The following is an 18,497-nucleotide window of genomic DNA, read 5'->3' as shown; positions in this document are numbered from 1 at the left end:
AAAGGGATGGGACTGCAATACGTTTGTTAAATCATCTTCAAGTAACTAAAGAAACTTGAAATACCTCAGTAATACACACGGTCTCCATCACGTATGTGTAAAAGCAATTTGAAGCTGCTCTTTGGTTATGTTTTCCCTTTGACTGATATTTATTTTGGGGGAGATATTTTATATTAAATCAGATAGAACAAAATACACACAGCCAGTGAGGAGCATGACGCTCATGGAAAGCTGTAATGTTAAAAGCCTTTTGACTGGTTGAGTGAATTGTTTGTTCTGGTTCAGTTGGCATTTGTTTGGAGCAGGTGGCCGAACCTGAAGAGGTCATTAAAATAGTTTGACAACACTCACACTCCAGCTGAGCCCACAGAAAAGGCCACCGTTCTCGGGCCGCCGGGGTGAACGGTGCCTACTGTGCAATTGAACCCTAACCCTTCCACTGCAGTGTTGTTCTTTCTTTTTTTAAATTTATAGAGTGTTCACTGATCAATAATTGTCAATCTGACAGCATGATTTACAGTTATCACAATAGTTTATCTCATCATACAGGATGTTAGATTCAAATGAAAAGACAAATATAAGAAAATCTGTTTTTCTCTGTTTAGCTTTTTGTATTTTCGAATAAATTAAAAACTAAGTTAAATTGATTGTGAAGTCTGGCGGTCTGGTTTTATGTCTTTGGGTAGTCCGTCAGTCCGTGTACCTAGAGTTTGGTGGTCAAAGGTCAAAGGTCACTGTGAACTCTTGTCCGTCCTGTTCTTGTGATATCTCAGGAATGCCTTGAGTGAATTTTTTTAATTCTGTACAAACGCTGACTTTAGACCAGAGAGTTCAGAAAGGATCCGGCCCACTGAGAGTCAATTTTCTGTATCTGTGTCCTGTGGGTTTTTGCCAAAAATAAATATAAATACACTGTGTAAATACAACTAAATCTGCTTCCAGACACATCCACAATGTTCACAACACTTCCAAACAAGGTTGGGGAGGATGGGGGGGAAAGAGGCAAATTCACCATGACCACGCCCACTTAATAGACAAGAAGTGTGAATCATTTCAAACCATTGGCCCAGCTTGAAATGCAACATCTTTACCTGGACTCGAGAGCAAACTGATCAGATTTTTGGTGATCAAAGGTCACTGGAACCTCACAAAACTTTGAGGCCATAACTCAAGACATCATATGCTAACTATGATAAATTCACAAAAATGTCTAAAAGAAAAAATAATGAAGTGATGACATTTTGGACTGACATGGATGTAACCTGCTACCTGAGTAGTTGAAGGAGGCAAACATACGTGAGTCAGTTATTCTAGTTTTGATATTAAATCAATTATATTTTGAATGCTAAATCTTTCTTGCGCCATTTCCTCCTCCTCCACCCTTTTGTTAATTCTCTCAGATTACCATGTTTTATTCGAAGGTTTCCACATTCACGGTAAAGGAGTGAAAAATTTGATCTAAGCAGAAAAAGAAGAGGAACCAATACGGATCCTTAAGGTACCCCTCAGATCAAACGTCCAGGGTCACAAATCACTTAAGGATCAAGTTGCCTTAAACCATTAAAATGCTAACTGGTTTAAAGGTGACTATCTTAGCTTAAAGTTAAAATGTTCTATCTTAATGTAGACTACTTGTTTTGCAGACGATGTTACAATAGAGTAACGATTTGTTTTTATTTATTTCATTTTCATTCGCCTACAATTACTTGATGTTTACAATTATTTGCACAAAATGTATTTTATTTGTTCTTTGCAGTTAGAAAACATGCACAACTATTGCATTTCATTTCCATACATGCCATTTGTTTATCTTTTTGTCCCTGTTGTAGATTAAAAAAAAATTCATTCCATTTCAAAGCAGTGACCGTCTAAACCTGAAACATTTACTTAAACTGTAATTTAGAATTTGCCAAGTGTTTCATCGATACTGTTTGTGTTAATTTATTGTGTTTGTCATTTGTCATTTCAGAATGTTATTTCTAGTCTACATAATGTCAGTTACAAGTTACATGACCTGCCTTGATTGCCAGCTGAGAATTATATTTTTCAAGTTCACACACAGTATGAATATTTAAAGGGGTACAAAAACAGAAAATATTGCGAAAATGTAAGAAATTGTATTCAGGAATGAACAAGAGAGTTCAACCGACCTCAACAGATCATCATTTTTGTGTTTGAGAGATTTGAGAGCTGATTGACACAAAAACTTCTAAATGAGGAAGTGATGACATTTTGGACAGATGTGGATGTAAGCTGCAACTTGACTGGTTGACGGAAGCAAACTTACGTGAGTCAGATATTCTAGTTTTGATATTGAACAAAGTAAATACAATATTTTTGAATGCTAAATCCTCCTCCTCCACCCTTTTTGTTACTTCTCTCACATTACCTTCTTTTCTTCTAAGGTTTCCACATTGATTGTAAAGAAGTAAAACATTTGTTCTTACTATAAAAAGAAGAGGAGCCAATACGGATCCTTAAGGGACCCCTAAGAATCAAATGTCTAGGGTCACAAATCACTTTAGGATCATTAAAATGATTAAAATGCTAACTGGTTTAAAGGTGACTATCTTAGCTTAAAGTTTGTATTTTATATCTTAATGTAGGCTACTTGTTTTGCAGACGAGGTTACAATAGGGCAACTATTTGTTTTTATTTATTTCATTTTTATTCGCCTACAAATACATCTATCAGTACGGATATTTAAAGAGGTAAAAAAAACAAAAAATATTGAGATATATACAGTACCAGTCAAAAGTTTGGACACACCTTCTCATTCAACTACTTTGAAGAATCTAAAATATAAAACATATTCTGGTTTGTTGAGCATTTGTTTGTTTACCACATAATTCCATATGTGTTCCTTCATAGTTTGGATGTCTTCAATATTAATCTACAATGTAGAAAAAAATAAAAATAAAGAAAAACCATTGAATGAGAAGAAAACTTTTGACTGGTACTGTATACCATATCTATATATATTTTGAAAATATATATATATTTTGACTATATGCTTGTATGAGGGTGTTTTATTTTGTGTTATTATCCCTTAAAAGTCTAACCACAGACTGTAAATTAGATACAACTAGAAGTCCTATATACATTGCATTTATTGCATTTTATTTAAATGTAACAATCCTTGTAAAATAAATGAAAAACAAAAGGTAGAAAAGCATAAGAACATAATTTGTGGAGGAAAAAAGCGTGGCATCATATAGTAAGATATTGCAATCTGTTTACATTAGAAGGTGTGTCCAAACTTTTGACTGTCACTGTCAGTCTTCTTGCTAATGTGAATTTCCATTTAGGAATAAACAACCGGAGTTCAACCGACCTCAACAAGTCATCATTTTTGTGTTTGAGAGATTTGACAGCTGATTGACGCAAAATGTCACTTCCAAGGCTGTACAGTTTTTGCACCAGACTAGTTGAGGTAAATCACTTCATAGTTTTACTCCAAACACCTTTTGAAGGATGGCAAAACAAAGAAGTTGAAACAAAGGTGAAGGCCATAAAATGTCCATTTCTCTCTTCCTTATTCTGTGTAATTTCCCACCGCGTCTCTACTCGCGTGTTTACGGTAAAGCCCTCCGCCACACGGAAGAAGAGGTTGCAGCTCGCTGAAACACAGGGATGTAACATGTTTTAGTGCGTCGGTTGTTTTTGCAATTTTGTATAAGAACCATTGCTTGGAGGGACTTCTTTTTTCCACTCTCACCTCACACATCACTTTGCATGAGTCAACATGGCGACGTGCATCCCCTTCCAAACCCAGTTATCCTCAATAATGGAGGTTTTGGTTAAAGCAGCAGTGGCAGAGATCTCCAAACTAGTCGATGACAAATGTGCATTTTTGCATCTGGAAATCTCTCGAAAGCAAGGAGAAAATGATATGCTGCAGAGGAAATTACTCATGATGGAGAACAAAAACGCACAGCTGCAGCGAGGCTTTGGTGAGATGCTCCACTGCTGGATTTATGGATTTCATTATGCATATTAATGTGGAAGTATCCTGATCATCCTGTGAATCAGCAGGGGGAGAAGTAAAAGCCAGCACTGGAGCAATACTGTGCATTCGTTCCTAAATGAATGCATCTTGTATTATTGAACATTTATACCACAATTGGGTGCATTTCCTCCTTTAAAATTGTATTTAATTTCACTTTGATCTTGCTTTTTAAATTGAATTGTTTCCTTTCCTGCTTTAGAAAACTATATGGACCGAGGGACTGATGTGGGGAACTGTCCGCATCCTACTGGAGATATTAAGGTCTGTGTCATTTTCATTTATGCATACAGTATTACTCTGCACTACAGATGTACCTGAACCAAGGTAAAGAGGTGAACTGTCTCAGTGCCCCAGACCCCTAGGGGCCCCAGATGTCCCAGGTTACCAGCGTGGACAAATTGTTTCTTGGTAATACATGAACACAATGCTCAGGAGGATTTTTGTATTGCCAGGGGCCACCAAGAACGAGGATGAGTATCTCTCATTTAATTTCACCTGGCTGGAATGAACAAGAGAGTGGAGAACATGCTTATAATCAATTATAGCTGCTCCAAACATCATTTTTGTATTAACGAGACATTAACGGACTAGGGGGCCCAAGTAGGCCAGCCATAATTACCGCCATAAAGTTTGATTATTACCATTTCTCATCGAAACAACAGAAAAAAGTGTTGTATTTATCATTGCTTTAGTCAAAATGAGCCTGTTCCATATTGAAACCCACTCTCCTGCAGATTGTTTTTAACATTTGTTTTATTCGTACGCATATGCAAACTAAAATTTGGCAGCTGGTCACATGACCTGAGTAATTTACTGCTCAAACCAGCAGATTTAGCAGGACCCATTCATTGGTCCTTTTCAGACATTGCTGTAGGCCGGCCTGCACCATTGACATTGAAAAGCTGCAAAAACCAACTAACTGCATGTCCACACAACTGACGGATAAAATGAGTGACTGGTTGGTGAACATCGTGGAGAATTAAACTACTAAAGAGACGAATATTTCCTGCAGGAGTCGGTGGAGGGCAAATATTGTATTTACATTCGGCAGGTGTCCACAAACATGACTCCAAATGAATGCTAATGTTGCTGTGTGTCTGCTCAGCTTTTATAAATAAGCTAATGTTTGCTAACATGTTCATCAAAGAGTTAAAGTTGAGTCCATCCTCTCTTTATAGTTCCCCGATATTGACGACGCCACTGTTTCGTTCACAATTAAAGAGGAAAGTCCAGATGAGATGCTGTGGATCAGCGATTCTGCTGGAACGATCCGTGAGTTAAAGAACTGGATTTTGTGCAAGAATAAAAACAAAACAAAAATCGACGCTTAAACTAACTGCATTGTCTCGCTTACATTTTGCTAACATCTGTCACTTGCAGGTTCTGCTTTACAATACCGCCATCCAGCTAATCCAGCTAATGCTCCGGAGAGCCAGCGGGTTGAGGAGGGCCGTCAGTTAAACCACTCAGAGGTCGCCGCGAGAAAAGCGTCAGAGTTCGGAGACCTGTACGACTCTGGTCAGCATGCAGGAGACATCGGTGGCCCCCAGTTCACCGTCAAGACGGAGAAGGAGGAGGACCGATCTGGATTCAGTCAGGACGGATGCCAGCACGTCCCGGGGAAGCAGACTCAACTTGCTGCTGACTTTTCCATGGATGAAAGAGAGAATCAGCTCTGGTCGTCCATAATTGAAGGTGACGACATTGATGCCGGTTTCCCTGACTTTTCTAGCGTGGTGGAGGAGTACGACAACACGTTTCCGGACCATTCTGATCCTCACGTGGCGTCTAAGTCTGCCGGCGTCCAGCAGCTGTCCTCTCAGAGGTCGTGTAACGGGATCTACAGCAGCGACGCTCCACAGTCGTCCGGTTTTCAACCCAGACCTCAGGGAGGCCTGTCGCAGCAAGACCGGCCGAAGGAGCAGGTTTACTCTCAGAGAAACGCCTCACATGCTGCACATCCAGATGAAAACTCTGAGAGTGAGACAGGAGCCGCAGACAGACCGGTCGTGAGTCACTCGCACAACACTTTCACATCAGGAAGCTTCCATCCACACAAAGCGCTCTCCGGCACGTCACGGGGCTACGCCTGCTCGCACTGCGGGAAGACCTTTAGTCGTCTCCACCAGTTCAAGCTGCACCAGCAGAGCCACAAGAGGAAGCGGGCGTTCTGGTGCTCGGTGTGCGGGAAGAGCTTCCAGTGCTCGTCCCACCTCAGCATACACCACCGGACGCACACGGGCGAGAAGCCGTACGGATGCGGACAGTGCGGCAAGAGGTTCACGCAGCAGAGCAGCCTGAGGGTCCACCAGCGGACACACAGCGGGGAGCGGCCCTACAGCTGCTCGCTGTGCGGGAAAACCTTCATCCTGATGCACCACTTGAAGCGGCACAGAATCATTCACACATACAGCTGAAGGCGGAGACGTTCGCGGTGATGATGCTCAGGTGAAAAGACACAAATGACCCTCAAAACCAAACCTTAAAAGCCAGTGAGCCTGCTTTTTTTTGGGTTTGGATTGCTCACAGACTTTGTATATTAACGCATATCCTGCTATGCAAAATCCATCTGGATGGATTTTAAGATGCTTGCTCCATTTTTTTTTTTTTTTTTTAAATATACTTATGATTATTAAAACGTCAAACTGAATTGCATCCTCAAACAGAATTCACACAGTATTTTTTCAGACACCGTCACAGCTAGAAATCCAAAAGAACAATGTCCAAAATATCTTTTAAAGAAAAATCCTGCATATTTCCTCGAACAGTTTCCTGCATACTGATCTTCGTTAGTTCTGGCTCCTCGTGTAGGAAATATGCCTTACTTCATCCCAGCCCTGTAGAAGCACAACATGCTCATTAAGCCCATTAACGCCCCCCTTTAGCAGTCACAAGAGGGCTTTCCATTCAGAGCCAGTGGGGTACCTCTCATGGTTCATGTTTTGATGTCAACATTGGTTAAAAACCTGCGTGACTATTGGTCCAAGTTGATTTTTTTTCCATAAAACGTATCCCCCAAAATCCTTTTGCCATTTTGTTATGATTTATATTAAAGGATCATCTAAGTGAGCAGCTGGATTTTTTTGTTATTCTTGCGTTGATGAGGTTATCACTCACTGTACTCATTTCAAAAAATTAGACCTAGAAAACTTGAATACTTCAATGTCCCCTGATTGGGCAGTTTGTGGTACAGCACAGTCAACAAAAACACAACATAGACACCAATTAAAACACAGAACAACAGAGACAACAACAATAGTTCATCAAGATGCACATACATCAACGTACATCCTCCGGACCCTGTGTACTGTACCCCAGCCGGTAAGGTCGGGTTATTCTATTGACCCGGTTGGCTCTGATCTTAGGATATCTGTATCAACGACCAGAGCGAAGTGTCTGGATTTCCACTGAAAGCGGATGAGATGTTTCCAGGCAGATCTTCCCACAGGTCTTAACATTTTTCATTTTTTTTAAGTCTTTAAAGTCAAATGGCTGATTTGTAATTTCCATACCAACGTCAGTTATAAGTAAAAACGGGATCCAAAACAAATTCTGATTGATTTGTAATTATTTCATTTATTATTATTATAGATTATATTTTGTCATGTCCAAAATGTCAGAAAATGGTGAACAAATAGGGATCACAATTTTCTAGATGTCGCGAAATTCTCACTTTTTCTGACAAGTAGCATAAAACCTACAAATTACAATTAACAGTTATGTAAAAGGATCCAGGAAATGATCGGCTCTTTTGATTGATAAACGACGATTAATTGAGGATCGAAATTGTTGCTGATTCACTATCAATGGACTCATCGACTAACTTACACTCAAGCTTGAAGTTCTGTCAGTAAGACGTCACCAGAGGGCGGTGCTACTCATCCTTTGACACATCACAGTGCAGTGAGGGAACCATGACTGCATGCTGCCTGAACAGGAACTGGAGCTTCACACTTTAAAGTTCCTGTTCATAGCAAAGAGTGAAAGTAGCAACCTGAGTGTTGCACTGCTGCAGTAGTAGTAGTATTTACAAAGGCCATTTTACGGTGCATTGATAAAGTTCATGCATGTCATTCCCGATTCATTCCACTATTCTTACTTTTGCCGCCTGCTGAGTTTTTTATGATTGTTTTGTATATTTTATTCAGTTGAGATGTCAGTTTAAGATGTTTAGAGGTTGTATCAGGCCTAACTATCCTTAAGAGATAATTGTTTTCCTGTTTCCCTGTTAAAAAGAGTCAGCCTTGTGATGCTATGCTACGGTTTGGTTCATCTGGACACATTATCCCTATATTTATATTAGTAAAGTGTTGTTGCCTCCTCCTGGTGCATGTTTTAAGTATACTTTCCATGGTTTATGATGTATCTAATGGGTTAAGTTAGGCATTGTGAGGGTTAGACAGGTAGTTAACTGCAGCATAAACACTGCTGTGGAACGGTATGTTCTGTGCCAGAGGCGCTTCCTCTCTTCTTTTTTAGAGAGACGATTGACAGAGCAGCCTTCATGTTTCATGTTCTGTTCGTAGAGCTTCACTGCAAACATACACGCAGTTATTTAAACATACGCAGTTATTTAAAGGTGTTAGAGGAAGAGGTTAATGATTATCCTTTATGAACACTGAGAGTTCTCGCTGGTCAGTCCACTCGTTTCTTTTTTTTTTTTACCTTCCTGTTTCAATACAGCAGGTATAGCAAAAATACTGCTGTGATGAAAACGTACCTAACTCAAATCATTACATTTTTTACTGTTATTCTAAAAACACAGGACAAACATTTAGCATCACACGGTAGTTGTGTTAGACAGCGTAAGTGCAAACACGTCAGAGTGTGTAAATGTAGATGGTCGCAAACAGTCAACCAGGTATTTAACTTGATCTTCAGTTCAAATAAACAACTTTTAAAACACACCCATAATCCCATGTTAAACATAATCTGCATACTGGGAAACAAACCAAGGAGTTATAGATGTGCGTGGTGGAACCAGAGGGCGACCTTATTGATATATTGATTGCAGGTCAGTGTGATCTAACAGAGTGTACTGGTCCGTGCTCACTTCCTTTGCTTCCCCACACTGCAGTGCATCAGTACGTCTGTACAGACACCTTGGACCTGCTCATTCACTGCAGCGATACGGACAGCTCATGCTATTCTCATGACCTTGTATGGCCGTAAAAAGGTTTGCATGAGCGTCATGGAAAATGTTTCTTTTTTGGAGGAGGAGTAGGAGGAGGACGAGGACGAGGTGGAGGAGGAAGGGGACAAGTGATAGTGGATATATTTTGGGTTAGAAAGTGGGAGTGTAGACAAGAGTCTCCATGTCAGTGGACAGAAAAATAAAAAAAGGAGGGTAAACATGGCTGATAAGGTGAGGGACAAACAGATAGTAAAAATGTCAACCATCTCTCACAGAGGACTTTTCTCTGGGAAGCTCACATTGAATTATCAGGTTGACAAAAGCAGATGCGTTATTCGCAGAGCTGGATGAAAGTTTACCAGAAGGCTCAATATTGAAATTTGGGGCATTTCTTTGCTGCTATATTAAAGCTCTGAATACTGGATAGAGAACCTTTAAGTACCCATCTGCTGCAGATTTTAAGTGTCATTTGGCGAGTAGAAATTTGTTTAAAAGGTGTTCCAATTAGATTTGACACCTCTCAGTAAGATGGGGCCTGAAAAGATGAAATACATTCAAATCTCTAAGGTTCTCATCTCAGTTTATGTTTGCTTTAGTGCTGCATGTCACCAAACAGATGTGCAATTAATCAAACTACAACAAAAAAAAACCATACGATTTATCTTTTTAGGGCCTTAAGTGCAGTTGCCTGCTTTGCCCAGTTAATATACTCTGGTTCTGCAGTGGCTTTTAACAAAAAAAGTAATTATGGGAAGTGTACAAAACCACTAACTCGACAAGAAGTAGATGAGACAGGTCAGGACAAGTTCGTACGGGAAAATCAAAATAAGATCTCGCACATCCCACCAACAGTCAAATCAGAAATGAGCACAAACATATCGCATCAGTTGGAAACAAAGCTCACAAAAAACACATTGTTTTCAAGTTGAGTCTTTTTTATTGTAAAAGTATATCCACATGTTGTACAGTTTTTAGTGAAGTCCCTCTACAAGACAGTCTAAATCCCAGTCTGCTAACACAGTGATAAAACATAGAAGGAGATTAAATCTACATACTCTGTAACGGTCCCATGCAGTTTATAATCCCTTTCTTCACCTGGTCATCAAAATCTTGATGTATAATCAAAGCAAATAAGAACACCACTTAAATACAATTAGTATAAATACTTTAGAACATTTTTACACCTCTTTTGCACTGTATGAATTTATTGTTTCCATTTTCCATGTTCTCATGAAATCATGATGACGTGATGAGCTGGCCCTCTACCTTAAATAATGTAAATATCACTGTATTCAAATTAGTTCAGGGAGTGTAAAAGAACTGGAACAATAAATATTTCTTTTATTAAGTTATTATTTTAGAAATTACAATACGATGCCGTTTCACTGAAACAGTCGGCGAAATACAATATAATATATCACAGCAAGGATTTTTGTCAGAGAATAAATAAGTAGCATTATTCATCTGTACTCAAAAAATGTAAACGTTGCCGGTAGAGTGTATATATAGAAAAAGTGGACCAGTTTCAAGGATTTTAAGACTAGACTTTAAGTAACAGTCAGTGGAAACAAAGCAAAGAAACAAGTCTATTAAGGAGTACAGTCAGTCGGGGCTCTTTTTAGTGTTCTAACAAGCACTTTAAAAACCCTCTCTAAAGCCAGACAGCAGACCTGGGACAAGGTCTGGCGGGGCTCAGACGCATGTTCAGAAGGAGTTGTTGTTATTGTGCTCCAGCCGGGCCACCATGGTGGACACCAGCTTCTCCAGCTGCTCCGCCCTCTGCTTGCCCGTCTCCAGGACTTCTTCGTGGTTGGCCTTCGCCTGGCTGTCGTAGTCCATCACCGCCCGGTTGGTGATGAGCGACAGGGCGAAGCAACGCATCCCGGCATGGCGAGCAACGATGACCTCGTGGGCGGTGCTCATCCCTACGGGTAAGACAACGAGGAGAACATGCTATTGACATGAAGAACATACACAGGTGTGCAGATTTATTGGGTTTTGATCAGAGAATGTGCCACACTTTTATGACAAAGTAGATATCCCTTTAATATTTCTGAGATCAGTAGATCATAACGGGAAAATGTGAGAACAGGATTGATTTATGACAAAATTTTGGTTTACAGACTTTTTGCATCAGTGTGATGGTGAAGAACAAATTCACTGCTTAAGCCAGAAAGAGGTATTCCTATCTATTCATATCCGTGTTCATAGCCCCCATTATAAATACATTCTTTTTCATTATAATTAGACTAGGGCTTTCACAATTATCAGATTTTCACTACACTAACTCGACCAAAAATGTAGTAATAATGCTGTCAGTCAAATTAATCTTTAACGTTGTTTATTGTGCGTCTTGTCTTTTATGGTAAATAAATTTCCATTAAAATACGAGTGTAGGAAAGTAGAGAGAGAAAACCACAACTGTATACATAAAATGACTTACGCTGGATTTTTACACACCATTATCACACGTGTATTACTTATCATGATCAAGGTTATCGTCAATACCATCACTTTAGGGGGTAGAGACATTTGAAGAGTGTTGATGTGGAAATAAATGCAGTATAAAGGTGTCGCTGTCATTTGGTAATGTGAGTAGTGTTGGCGTTGCGATAATAAAACTTTGAAGTTGCTCAACAGGAAGGTTTTGAAGATCTCCCATCCTGTCAGTCATATTTTATATGGGTTAGTCACTAGCATTTATTTAGAACTTTACATTACATTACATTACAGTCATTTAGCAGACGCTTTTATCCAAAGCGACTTACAGGAAGTGTATTCATCATAGGTATTCAAGAGAACTACTAGTCACCAGAAGTCATAGGTGCATCTCCTTTCTTAAACAAGCATCTAAAAGCATAAACCAGAGCAAAAGTATAGTGCAGAAGCAAATTACTATGAAAACAATAATTGCAACAGACTAATACGAATATAATAAGTGCTACAAACTAATACGAATAGGATAAGTGCAGTAAACAAATACGAATTCAATAAGTGCAGCGAACTGATACGAATACAGTAAGTGCAACAACTAATACGAATGCAATAAGTGCAACAACTAATACGAATGCAATAAGTGCTACGAGGAAGGCTCAGGGTAGTGCTTCTTGAAGAGGTGTGTGTTTGTGTGCATGTACTGTTGTACTTCTGTCTCTGTGATGACCTGAATGTGGAGCCTGGAGGACATTTCTAAAGTCTTGGTTTTATGGATACAGTTAGGGTTAAGGTGAAGTATATAATTATGGTGGTTGAGGTTAGGCTCCATTAAATGTCCATGAAAGTCCTCACAAATATAGAAGTTTAAGTGTGTTTTGCAGGGACGTTCGACACTCACCCACAGCGTCGGCGCCCAGCTTGTGCAGCATGCGACACTCAGCGATGGTTTCGAAGGAGGGACCTCCCAGGACGCAGTACACCCCCTCCCGCAGGAAGTCATTGTAGCCCAGCTCTGATGCCACATCGTGGGCCAACTGACACAGCTCGCGGTCGTAGGCGTCAGACATGCAGGGGAAGCGAACGCCGAACCTGAAAGAGGGGGGGGGGAAGGACAGTGTTGACTCAACTGTAGCAATCCACACAACTGTGCCATTCAGTAATGAAATTCCTCCCGAATGACTCGGGTAACGTTAACGCAACACACCAAGTTTCTGAGATTTGTTCATGTCCTCACAAGGACAACAGCAAGACGGTACTTTTGAACATTGCGCATGGAAGGTTTGTGAGGTCAACAGATGGGTCAGCAGGTCATTTCTGCACTTTGTGGATGCATGAAAACAGAGCAAAAGTCGTCTGTTTTCCTGCATTGACGTTACAGTGAGAGTTCTGCTCTGAACCCATGTCAAAGAGTTCGGATGCCTGTTTAAAGCCTCTATCCTTCCAGAACAAAAGGTGCCTTTGTGAACACTGACATCAGCTCATTGTCGTTCCAGAGCAGAAGTGTGGAAGTTTTGTGTGGGGAGCTTGGAAAAATGCAAATAAAATATGGTGGAGGAGTGCTTGCTTGAAATGACTAGAAAATGAAAATGAATTAAAATGACTTTTTGGCCACTTTAAGCTGATGAAAAATGTATTTTTTAATGTCAAATTTGAATCTTTCATCGAAATATTGAGGAAATACATTTACAAATCCTGTTTACATTTTAGAGAACCGACCCTGTAATGTGCTTAAACCCCCATTTGAAAACATTAAAACATGAATGTTACAAAACAAAAACAATGTTATGTAATCTGCCCTCAAAGAAACCTCCATCCATCCATCCATCCATCCATCCATCCATCCTCCTCCTCCTCCACCCACCTGTCATCATTTGGTCCAGACAGGGGTTGATCCCGGCAAACCCGGGCATGTTGATGTGGTCCTTCAGGATCATGACGTCGCCCACTTTGTAGTCCTGGTTGAGGCCTCCAGCTGCGTTGGTCAGGATGATGGTCTCCACGCCCATCAACTTGAAGACACGCATGGGCAGCGTGATCTGGAGGGCACAAGGTAACGTGTTTTTAATATTATTATTGAACTAACAATAATAATAATGGTCAATATCATGAAAAAGGAGAACTAGTAAAAGGGTTGTAATCATGCAAAAGTGTAAGAAACACAAGTCGTACAAACCTCGCGTGAAACAAGACAGAAATGCAAAATGTGTTTTCATGTAAATGTTTTTTTGAGGGGAAATATCTGTTTCTTAATCTGCACGTCAAGTGGTTGACAGAAAGCATTGTGTTCCATAATGCCACTCATGTGATAACTCCTGTTTACTGCCTTGGAAAATGTGCTATTTATACTTATATTCCACTACCTACATTTGAAGGATACAGTTACTAGCTACAGAAAAAAACAAAACCATTTGATCAGTTTATAAAATACAATCAGTCACAAATTAAACCATCGGTTTGGTCTTGTTTGACAGCAGTGATATGCCTCAAACTTTTCAGAAAGTTTACCTTAAATAACTAATAGATTTTAAAGGAAAGTCCAAAAGAAGAACAGACATTTTTGTAGCAGAACTTATTTTTTCTTCTTTTCTACCTCATTAATCATCCCACGATCGCTCAGATGTATTTTGTGACCCTTTACAGGGCCCTGACCCCTAGGTTGGGAACCACAAGACTAAACTGTCTCCTTCACACTATATTAATATATTATACAACAAAACTTAATTTAAAGTTTGATACTTAATGCACATTTTAATTATAACACTGACTCGTGGTATTGGTGCTTTTACTTGAGTCAAATATCTGAGTACTTCTTCCGTGACTGCTAGCCTTCAACAGCCTCTACCTGAGCTTTTTAAGATATTTACTCACCTTCTGGATCGGGTAGCCTTCGTACAGGTGGAACCTGCCCTGCATGCAAACACACGGTTTCCCCTTAAGGGTTCCAAACACCAGGTGGCCAGCATGACCATGCACTGCAACACACACACACACACACACACTTTGTTAGCCACCCAGTGCAAACATGCACACACACACAGATAAATAACCAGCTGTGTTTTACATCTGCAGGCTGTGCATACCTGTGCTCTGGGGGAAGTTGGGAATGTCACTGTACTTGAAGACCTGAGGGTCCTTCAGCATCTTGGCCAGCCCACCCATACCTGAACCGCACACGATTCCCACCGTGGGCCGCACCTGCGTGCTGGACAGCAGCCAATCCGCTGTGGTCCGACACTCCTCATAGCTTACACCGAGAGAGAGAGACAAACAAAGATCGGTCACGTATGCACTCGGCTCATGTATCAACAAAGTGCGTTTTCTGTAATGTTTAAACACAAAAGTATGTGCACACCTGGGCCCTGTACTACGAAGCAGGATTTTGGCTTAGCTATCTCTAAGCTGTGTAATATAGGTAGGTTGGATGTTTTTTAAAAGCTTTTAAATCCTTTAAAAGGGAAGGTAAAGTTTTCAGTCATAAAACGGGGCGGAGGGTAGATTGCCATGGCAACCTGCTCCTGAGCAGGATATGTTTAAGATAAGATATCAACATTTATAAAAGCAGCTTTCACTGACCAATCAAAGCTTGGTGAACGGATTGCGAGATATTATAAACACAAATATGAATAAGTTAAAGTACTAATCATGACTAAAAGTAACACAATTATAACTTTCAAATGTAGAAGTGACAGCTGGGAAAGACAATAAGATGGCGAGACACAATGTAAACACAGTCATGTTTTCATTTCTCCTCTCTGCATGCACAAACATGCTACACTCACAAGGAAATAACAGGAATATCTGGTTTAACAGAAGGCATTTGGGACGTGATGGTGGTGGGGTAGCATCCTGTACAGTCATCTGCACTGAAATGAATAGCTTCCCCAAAGTTGAGTCATATTTACACAAACACACGTTATGTCACGTTGTGTTTGTGGTGTTAAAAGGTTGGAGTGGCTGTATTTCGCCAACAGTGCGTCATGTTCAGGTGATAGAACACGGGACCTCAACACACCTCAATTATGAGTTCTCTAATGCACATAGTTCTACAGTTCTGTACATGTGAGGACTCGAGTGTGCTGTTCCCCAGAGGCAAAAACAAACGAGACACAAGTATGACCACAGACATTTGAAAAATATATGAAGACATACTACCACTACAATACAATCTACAAACAAACACCTATTTTAAAGATTGTTTTGGTAGCTCAGAAGCTATAGTCACTCACTGAAAAAGGAAAATATATAAAATTGATCAATAAATATTAGGTGCATCATAAATGTTAAGATAACATAGGTGTATACATATAAACACGTTAGGGTAACTTGATGTTTATCCGATCACAGGTGTAACATGTGTGTACAGTACCAGTCAAAAGTTTGGACACACCTTCTCATTCAATGGTTTTTCTTTATTTTTATTTTTTTCTACATTGTAGATTAATATTGAAGACATCCAAACCAATAAGGAACACATATGGAATGATGTGGTAAACAAACAAATGCTCAACAAACCAGAATATGTTTTATATTTTAGATTCTTCAAAGTAGTTGAATGAGAAGGTGTGTCCAAACTTTTGACTGGTACTGTATGTGTGGTAGAACTGTATTAAGTACCATATAATGGAAATACTTCAGCACGGTACTTGAGTACTTTGTTACATTTTTGGTGTATTTTTTCCAATAGATCATTAAAACATTTTGTCACTATGATAAAAGTTTCTGTTTTATCTTATTTTGAACTCTTTTTTTCCCAGTTTAAATACATTGCTGTTGAGGTTTTTTTTGTGGTTCTTTGTATAAAATAAAAGTCAAAGCAGCAGAACGGAAGCCACCTCTGTGCCTCAGTAAGGGTTTCTAGAAGTGACGTCAGAGTGGAGAGTGGGGGGTTTCCGTCCCGAGCACAGTCTCTCGCGCGTTTACTGCCTATTATAGGAGCACGTTTTTTATTCCCCATGAGGAATAACATTGATTGAGCATCATCCTCTCAGGTGCGTCAAAACCCTGACGAGACACCCGCTCGCTTCTCAGCACGTTTTTAATTATCAGTTTAATTATAGGACAAATCCTCACAGTGGATCTGTTTCTCTGGGGGGGAGGATTTGGGTCAAATGTAGTTAGATTTAATGGAAAAAGTACATGTAATTATTACATTACATTACATTTAGCAGACGCTTTAATCCAAAGCGATTTACAATCAGTAATATACTAATACTAGTGATATATTGTAAAATGATTGATGGAAAGCCATAGACATAATTGATAATAATTAAAGATGAATTGGCTTACCTTATGGAGAACATGATGCAGAAAGAGGGGACGGGTTGCTCCGTGTTAGAATGAGTCTTTCAGGGTAATCTGGGTCTCCTGGTACAGGGGCCGGTTTTTTAGGTTCACACCTCCTCCTCCTCAGACCTCCGCCACATCCCACCTACGTCACAGGCCGGCAGAGGCTGTGATTGGTCGGAAAGCAGGCGTTGTTCGGGGTGCGCTTCACACGCTCTTGTCTCGCCAGCCAATGATGCGTCAAGAATATGTCCAGATGGAAGTTATGACATAATAAACACGAGGTATCATTTAAAGGCAACGCAGCTTTATTTATATGGATTATTTCAAACACAGAGTGTTTTAGATAATAAGGAAAAGCATTAGAATGATATTCAAAAACATCAACTTATAAAAAAGACAACACTAAAGAAGATTTCCCAAATATGAACTTCTATCTTTTATTTGATATCTTTTATTTGATATCTTTTATTTGATATTAGCACAGGTCGTGCCTTATGTATTTATTCATTTATTTATTTTACTCATGAGATTGATTAGTTATTAATGTTTTAAATGCTGTACAATTTAGTTTGTATTGCAAAGTTATATATGAGTAAAATATTCAGTTTGACATTTACTCATCTCTTAAAACCCTTACTTAGGCTGAAGGATATGCCTGAAAGTTCAATAAAATGTAGAGAATGATTTAATGCAGAAGACAGGAAGACAAGTCAATTTACAATATTTTAATTTGTTAATGTTTAATATTGTTATATGTTTAAATCCTTTACATACTGTATATATGTCAGCGTCAGTGTGTACGATACCTTATATCAGGTTTGTCCTTCATATTAAGAGGCAATTGGCTTAAGTGCAAAGCAACAAGATGACAAATAACATAAATATACAAAACTAAAAAAGCCAAACAACACATAATACTAAAATAATTGTTGTTAGCTACTCTTGAAATATAACTCAAAACATTTCGGCATCATCATTATAGTGTTGAACTATAATCCTCCCAGTTGTGTTTGTTTTGTAGCCACTTTATTTCATTGTGCAGTGTACGTGACTACTTATGTGTATTAACTGTAGTTTTTCCGATAGTACTTGAAGGCAGCAAACCGCATTCACAACGTGGTCGTGTTACTTCTTATGCTGATGCAATACTGCTGGAGGCCAAAAGAGATAAAAACTGTGTGATCATCATATCTGGTGATTCACGTAGTTTTTAAATAGTTGTAAAAAAAGATATAAAAATATTTCTTTGACAAATTATTTTTAATTTGTAAATAAAGCTAAAAAAAAAAAAAAAAAAAAAAAAAGCTCCCCTCTATATAAAAACAGACATACTGTGCTTTTCAGAAAATATTGAGACCAAATGTTAATTAAACATTTATCATTTAAGTTAGATTCAAAAAAGGATCTCTTTCCATTTTTCTAGTTTCAATGACACATAATCCCCAGCATTCACATTTATACATAAATCAATGTTAAGTATGTATAAGGTTAAGGGATTGTGTAAAAAAAAAACAATCATTCAAATGACTACAACGTTTAAGGCTATGACACATCACTCAGCAAAGTATCAGTCTGTCATCATTAATATCTTTTGTGAGAACAGTCTGTCTGTCTTTGCCCTGAAGAATGAAC

General features: G+C 39.2%; 2 protein-coding genes across 2 annotated transcripts; one reads left to right on the top strand and one right to left on the bottom strand.

Moving 5' to 3' along the window:
* The first annotated feature begins 3,621 nt into the window (after positions 1-3,621).
* LOC129113040 (zinc finger protein 287-like) lies at positions 3,622-7,512 on the top strand. Its single transcript, XM_054625153.1, has 4 exons — positions 3,622-3,953; positions 4,209-4,270; positions 5,188-5,281; positions 5,390-7,512. The coding sequence occupies exons 1-4, from the start codon at positions 3,746-3,748 to the stop codon at positions 6,424-6,426; spliced, it is 1,401 nt and encodes a 466-aa protein (XP_054481128.1). The 5' UTR covers positions 3,622-3,745; the 3' UTR covers positions 6,427-7,512.
* Positions 7,513-10,070: 2,558 nt separating this feature from the next.
* On the bottom strand, positions 10,071-17,022 carry pnp5b (purine nucleoside phosphorylase 5b). Its single transcript, XM_054625178.1, is given in 7 exon segments — positions 10,071-11,068; positions 12,478-12,668; positions 13,441-13,471; positions 13,474-13,615; positions 14,448-14,551; positions 14,660-14,823; positions 16,866-17,022. Coding segments are annotated over 7 exon segments (867 nt in total). The 5' UTR covers positions 16,880-17,022; the 3' UTR covers positions 10,071-10,847.
* Positions 17,023-18,497: the final 1,475 nt, after the last annotated feature.

Source organism: Anoplopoma fimbria, chromosome 3 (genome assembly GCF_027596085.1).
Source record: "Anoplopoma fimbria isolate UVic2021 breed Golden Eagle Sablefish chromosome 3, Afim_UVic_2022, whole genome shotgun sequence".
Lineage (NCBI taxonomy): Eukaryota > Metazoa > Chordata > Actinopteri > Perciformes > Anoplopomatidae > Anoplopoma > Anoplopoma fimbria.
Note: the sequence above shows the minus strand (reverse complement) of the source record. Positions and strands in the feature narration are given on the sequence as shown.

What these genes read in the sequence shown, in the direction of transcription:
- LOC129113040 (XM_054625153.1), top strand. Translation starts at nt 3,746, where the DNA reads ATGGCGACGTGCATCCCCTTCCAAACCCAGTTATCCTCAATAATGGAG. An exon ending in ATCCTACTGGAGATATTAAG is followed by an intron (nt 4,271 to 5,187) that starts GTCTGTGTCATT and finishes CTCTCTTTATAG; the next exon opens with TTCCCCGATATTGACGACGC. An exon ending in CGATTCTGCTGGAACGATCC is followed by an intron (nt 5,282 to 5,389) that starts GTGAGTTAAAGA and finishes TGTCACTTGCAG; the next exon opens with GTTCTGCTTTACAATACCGC.